The 6,909-nt window shown below is 34.1% G+C and overlaps 1 protein-coding gene across 1 annotated transcript; it reads left to right on the forward strand.

The window, feature by feature from the left end:
• The first annotated feature begins 1,258 nt into the window (after nucleotides 1-1,258).
• On the forward strand, nucleotides 1,259-2,701 carry LOC134240221 (putative uncharacterized protein DDB_G0286901). Its single transcript, XM_062722319.1, has one exon. The coding sequence runs from the start codon at nucleotides 1,259-1,261 to the stop codon at nucleotides 2,699-2,701; it is 1,443 nt and encodes a 480-aa protein (XP_062578303.1).
• Nucleotides 2,702-6,909: the final 4,208 nt, after the last annotated feature.

Raw genomic sequence — 6,909 nt, forward strand, 5'->3', positions numbered from 1 at the left:
CAGATGAACATGCTGTAAGCATATATAATCATCATTGACCTAGGCAAGGTTCTGAGAAATAAGTAATGTTACAGGGGATTCAAAAATTTTAAAAATCAACTTCTCGCTAATTAAATATACCGGTATTACATGTATTTCATGAACCTATCATTTGGTTGAGAGAATGAAAAAATTCAGGTTCACACCGGTTTTCAAATCCCAACACATGTAGTATTAATCTAATGTTTAATAATTGTCAAATCATAGCAATGTAATTTTCGACTGCTCAAAACCACGAGAAAAATTTTAATTTTTTTTACAAGTGTTTCGTTAAGATAAAATTCAAATTTGGTATACGAAAAAAATATTTAAAATGCTAAAAAATACTCCATGCAGAGTGAATATTAATGAATTGTTTTATAGAAACACTTAATCAAAAGTGTTTATATAATTCATGGAAATTTATCTTTATCGAACCCTTGCTGTAAAGTTTGATTAAGGGTAATCATATGTTTAATAACCCAATAAAAAATTGATTTTTTATTTCATTCATACATTAATAATAATGACTCATAAATTAGTAAGTAAATTACTAGCTTCCTCAGTCAGAGAAAGCAATTTAAATGAACACTCAATTTAAAGTTTTGGAATATAAAATAAACCGCTCTTGTTCTAGTATTTGTGAAATTTGTTTTTTCAAAGTTTTGCTAATACCTGAAAGTGAGAATATTTTAAATAAACTTTGCAGCTGTTTTATGTTCATAAAGAAATCAATCTTGCTGAAGGTGACAATACAATTAGGTGATGGTGTGATAATTATTGAAAGATCAACAGGTGAAGCCCTTCGGCCCTTATTTGATCAATGACGTCTGAAATGTTTTGGCCTTGGTAACTTGAAGGAAATTCAGTGTCAGACAGTATAACTTTATAAAAAGTTATACAACAGAAATACAAGATTAAAACGCATTAGTTCTACGCATTAATAAATGATGTCCATTGAAGAAAAACAGATTTAAATCAAATCTTAACTTCGCAAAATACACCAGATGTCACACAAACTTTAAGTATATATAATAGCAAATATGCCTTTGACTGTACAGTCGCTAGCTCTATTGCTGAAGGACTGAGCCCGAATCCAATGCCAAGTATGTACAAAGTTTTGGTTTGTATTGGTATTTCGTTGTTGGTCGTAACTTATGGCCAAAACCTTGACCGAAGAAGGAACAATGTAAACCCTACTCGTAACCACGTGCACAATAAAAACCAGATGTCCAATAGAATGACCACTCGAAGTCCTTTAGACAGAAATGATAGATTGAACAGAAATGAGCGACTTAACGACAGAATGAGACAGGAAACAACAACACTAAGCTTACTGAACTCCAGGGAACAGAGAAATCGCAACATGAACAGAAATCGAGGGATGTCCAACAGAATGACCACTCGCAGTCCCTTCGACAGAACTGATAGAATGAACAGAAATGGGCTACTTAACAACAGATTGACAACTCTTAACCCTCTGAACTCCATTGATGAAATTTCCACGGAACAGAGAGTTCGTAATCAAAACATGAACAATAATCGAGGGATGTCCAACAGAATAACCACTCGCAGTCCTTTCGACAGAACCGATAGAATGAACAGAAATGGGCGACTTAACAACAGATTGACAACTCTTAATCCACTGAACTCTATGGGTGAAGTTTCCACGGAACAGAGAAATCTTAATCGAAACATGAACAATAATCGAGGGATGTCCAACAGAATAACCACTCGCAGTCCTTTCGATAGAACCGATAGAATGAACAGAAATGGGCGACTTAACAACAGATTGACAACTCTTAACCCTCTGAACTCTATTGATGAAGTTTCCACGGAACAGAGAAATCGTAATCGAAACATGAACAATAATCGAGGGATGTCCAACAGAATAACCACTCGCAGTCCTTTCGACAGAACCGATAGAATGAACAGAAATGGGCGACTTAACAACAGATTGACAACTCTTAATCCACTGAACTCTATGAGCGAAGTTTCTACGGAACAGAGAAATCGTAATCGAAACATGAACAGTAATCGAGGAATGTCCAACAGAATAACCACTCGCAGTCCTTTCGACAGAACCGATAGAATGAACAGAAATGGGCGACTTAACAACAGATTGACAACACTTAATCCACTGAACGCTATGGGTGAAGTTTCCACGGAACAGAGAAATCGTAATCAAAATATGGACAGAAATCGAGGGATGTCCAATAGGATAACCACTAGCAGTCCTTTCGACAGAACTGATAGAATGAACAGAAATAGGCGACTTAACAACAGATTGACAACTCTTAATCCGATGAACTCTTTAGAAGAAGTTTCAAGGGAACAGGGAAATCGTAATCGGAATAACCTTGACAGAAATCGAGGTATGTCTAACAGAATGACCACTATTAGTCCTTTTGACAGAAACGATAGGTTGAACAGAAATGAACTTACCGGCAGATCAGAAAACATAATAACCACTAGAAACCCACTGCCCTCGATTGGAGATGTTTCCCTAGGACAGAGAAATCGTAATAGTAACACTAGGGAAGGATTGTTCAACGAAATGACCACTCGCCGTCCTTTTGGTAGAACTGAGAGGGTAAACTTTGAGAGAAATGTACAGACGAACATTAGGGCAACCGACGTAGTAACAACCCGTAATCCACTAGATATTTTAAATCGTGTCTAAAACACCTTAATCGGAACATATTGACAGTCAGCTTTTATAATAAAAGTCTTGAATTCTGTCAAATAAAAAAAATATCAAGTGTTATTGCTCTCTTTTTCTTTTTTTCAAATTATTTTCAATATATTTGGTTTAATTCTCACAATAAAGAATGAGTGTGCTTTAGTACGTCATTTGGAACCTTTTCGGCTACCCACTTTAATCTTTACATTACAATATATCGCTAGATTAGTATACTAGTATGGTTATTGTGCAAGCATATGCTTTTGAATATATGCCTTGAATTATTTTGTCATACATATTTCTATAATTACAGACAATGCCATTGAAAAGAACATGTATAAGCCTTAAATTCCGGAAATTTGAACGGACCACTATCGAATTTAAGGTACCCGCAAATAGGCGGAGTCATTTAAATCGCATGGATGTGAAATGTAAATAAAAGCACATATGATTTTTTTCGCAATCAGATGCTACTCTACGAATTTAAATGGTGATTAGAGAGATTGTTATAGTTTCATGGTGCACAAATAATAAATGATTTTAGTGTTTAGGGATGGGGTAGATGTATCGCCCTGCAGACCATAATGCAGAGGCCACATGAGACTCTATTTACTAATCTCACTACCAATACCAGAATTCTTTCAAAACACTCCTAACGAAAAATACACAGTAAAATAAGACACTTATAATCTTCGAACCTTATTAAAATTTGCGCAAAAATCTTCCATAGTTTGAAGTTGGAAGTACGATTAGATACTGTCCGAATAGAAACTTCAAATGACAAACAATGAAATGTTCAATGAAAGCGTTGGCGTACCGATCCGTGGAATGTCACGTGAGTAAAGTGATTATAATATTAATCTTTGACACTCGTGGACCTGTTAATTTAGTGGCTAACTTGACGGTAGTTTGGAGATTTAAAAAAAATAGATATGAGCCGCAACTTGGCCAACATTGTCCTTTGGATATGTATAAGTTTAAATTAAAATACACATTCTGTGCAAATGAGACCAACGGCCAATTTGCGAACGATGTAAACAATCTTGTTGAAAACTGGTATGCATATGAATGACAATAGAAATGTAACAAATCTGTAAGACCCCCGTCTCAAAAGCTAGTGTCGCTCGGCATTATTTAGTACTTTCATGTAATATAATATACTAAAACCTGATCTTAAGGCAGAGTTTAATACCTATGAAACATAAATTTAATGAAATTCGGGATTTTATTTTGCGCAAAACACCGGTACTCAACTCTCATTGCTTAAATGCATCATCCTTTGCGATTCACGAAACCAAGTAGTATTGGATTTTAAGACTTTGATGTCCGATATGGGCAGGCAAGTTCTTTTTAAAATAGCATCGTTATAACAGAGTTTTCGTTATTTTTGTTGACAAATCACAGCAGTACTATACTGGTGATTTCTAATATATACTGACACGCAAAAGAAACGCAACACCCTACTTTAGGGGGAAATAATAATGTAAAGTAAAGAATTTTGTATCGTAAAATTATGAATATCTTCAATTTGGTAAACATCGGTAATTTAACGGTTGAATGACTTCCATACCATAACCGGAAGTCAAGTTTGAGTCTGCTAAACAGAAATCAAAAATTGCATGTTTAACAAAACATTTTGCAATATTATGGAGTTTTAAGGGTCTTTTACTGTTTATCATAAGTAATGCAGCAATATTTCAAAAAATAAACTCTCCTTTAGTTTCCCATAACGATGCTAAGGCTACTTGAAAATGGCTTATGTACGCATTTCCATTGCTCTAGCTGGAAAATTTCAATGTAAAGGTGATGGAGAGTTCCTGATGCGAAATTTCACTACATTACGCCTCAACAGGGTCTTACGTATCATATGCATTAAGGACAGTCCTTGTACCGGAAGTCCAAGGGTGGCTACACTGCTCTATGTTAGAGAAAATTCGACCTAATCATCTGAAAAATGGGCATTTAAAAATGCCAAAGAATAATTCCTTCGCTCAGATCTCGATATTAATGAACCTATTGTTTCGTAGAAATTAAGCTGCAATTGTTGTTTAGGACAGTCTTGCAAGTTTTACTTGAATGGCTGGGAGGGGGATGTTTTAACAGTCATATTTTACTTAGTAAAGTAAACAGATAAACATTTAATATTTTTATCAAATCTCGGATGTTCTGAAAAGTGAGTTTAGCCTTACTTTATTCGCTTTTAAAAATCATAAGATAAAAAATCAAACATTTGTAGATTACTGCTTGTTGCGTTTCTTTTGCGTGTCAGTATATATACTAGTCAAAATTTCTAAGTCCCAAGGCAAGTTTTTGCTTTACATCGCTCTTATATTGAATTATTTTAACAGTATAAATTAATAAGTATAAAGGAAAAAAAGTGGCAATACAATTTTTCCTCATTAATTCATTTTATTTAAGAACTTTAACACAATATGCGGAAATGTTAAGGCACCCTAGAATTAAAAATTCACAACGTTAAATACTGCATTATCCTCCATTCAAACGAATTCACAGCAAGACAACCGTTCCTCAAAGAGTTCACACTATTTAAGTAAAATTCTTTTATTAAATGTTTTTCCATGTGGAGACTAGGTCGTCCTCTAGTTCCGCTAGATTCTGCTGCTGGAAAAGCGGTCTCACACTCCAGTCTATCTCCTTCTATACATGCTAGTTAGGGTTGAGATTAGGGTTTCAAGGGGGCTTACCAAAAGTGTCTGTGCCCTGCTGACAATAGTTACATAATGTCTCATTACATGCATACCCCACTCCTCCAGTTTGACATTGAGGGGAGGGCACTTCCGGTTCCGGTTCCATTGATTTTTCCGGATAAACTCTACGGTAATTTGTTGTGTTTGTTGAAAATGATTAGAAGGAATTCCGTTATGCTTTGTAGGTTTTTGGGCGGTAATTATAAAGGTTTTAAGTTAAATAAAGTCATACAGTGAAAGGAAACAGAACTCTCGTTAATTACGACCAGCTTGGGCCATTTCAACTTGACTTTCACATTGTTGTGTGGACATACACCGCATTTTAATCAAACTTTTTTTTTCTGTTTTTCGTAATCAATTAAAGATTGAGAACACATTGAAGTAAAAAATATGAAAAATACACCCGAAAAACACATGGAACTCTAACTTCATGCTTTTTAACAAAAACGGTCACGGTCAAGTAATTACACATTCGATTACAGTTTTTTTGGCCTTGACAGGTAGGTGTTGCAAATTAAAGGCAAAATTGTAAGCAAATAGTAAATTGATGTTTTGTTTTTGATCTTTTTGAAAAAATAAAAATGGGGACTTAGAAATTTTGACAAGTATATACAATGTACGAAAAAAAAAATGATTTGATTTTCCTATTTTATCATATATCTCAAGTTAAATTCCACACTCTTCATTTCTCAACTATTGCTTCCAAATTTTTTAAATCTCTTCAGAGGATAGATACAGAATATTTGAATCATTTTCCATCTATGTGGGTTTTTCTTCAATTTGAAACTATACTCCTGCTGGACAATTAATTTATGATGATGCAAATATAGTTATGAAAGGGGAAATTAAAACACGAAGCAAAAGATTCATGGAACACTCTCTAATTACATAAATATAATGAGTTCTTTGGAAGATTATGTCGTGCAATGGGACAAGCATGAATCGAAACATTGCACGTACTTAGTCAGAGTACCAGACGAATATTTTATTCTCGTTTATACGGTTGAAGGACAAAATGAAAACCAACAACAATTCACCATTTGTTAATTCAGAATACATCACGTCGTTTAAAACATATTATATTATTTCTTGAATGATGGTTTTCACAAAAAGGACTGAATTAAGGAGGAACAGGACCTTTAGCTTAAAAAATTCCTGTCAATGAATTTTTTTTGTATTTTTTATATCTCTAATTTAATATGTACTTAACATTTTAAAACGGTCCTGTCATTGGATTTCTTGACTTATTTAAAAGATATCGCCCCACAAATACCGCCCTGTGTAGAGTTTGTATGGAGTTTAGATACTTCATATTTACGGGCCCATAACGGAGTCCATCATGCGAATTTTTACGCACAAACGATAAATATTATAGATAACACTATATACTCAAATATTTCAGAATATTCATAGTGTTTAATCCATCTGAAAGAAATTGTTTTAATTTTATATAGTATTTGGGTGGGATAATTTCTGCATTTTTCAAGGCAGCTTCAACGA

Source organism: Saccostrea cucullata, unplaced genomic scaffold (genome assembly GCF_032062105.1).
Source record: "Saccostrea cucullata isolate Sc308-1 unplaced genomic scaffold, CSIRO_AGI_Scuc_v1 ctg1226, whole genome shotgun sequence".
Lineage (NCBI taxonomy): Eukaryota > Metazoa > Mollusca > Bivalvia > Ostreida > Ostreidae > Saccostrea > Saccostrea cuccullata.

Coding starts and splice junctions, on each gene's coding strand:
- LOC134240221 (XM_062722319.1), top strand. CDS start 1,259: ATGACCACTCGAAGTCCTTTAGACAGAAATGATAGATTGAACAGAAAT.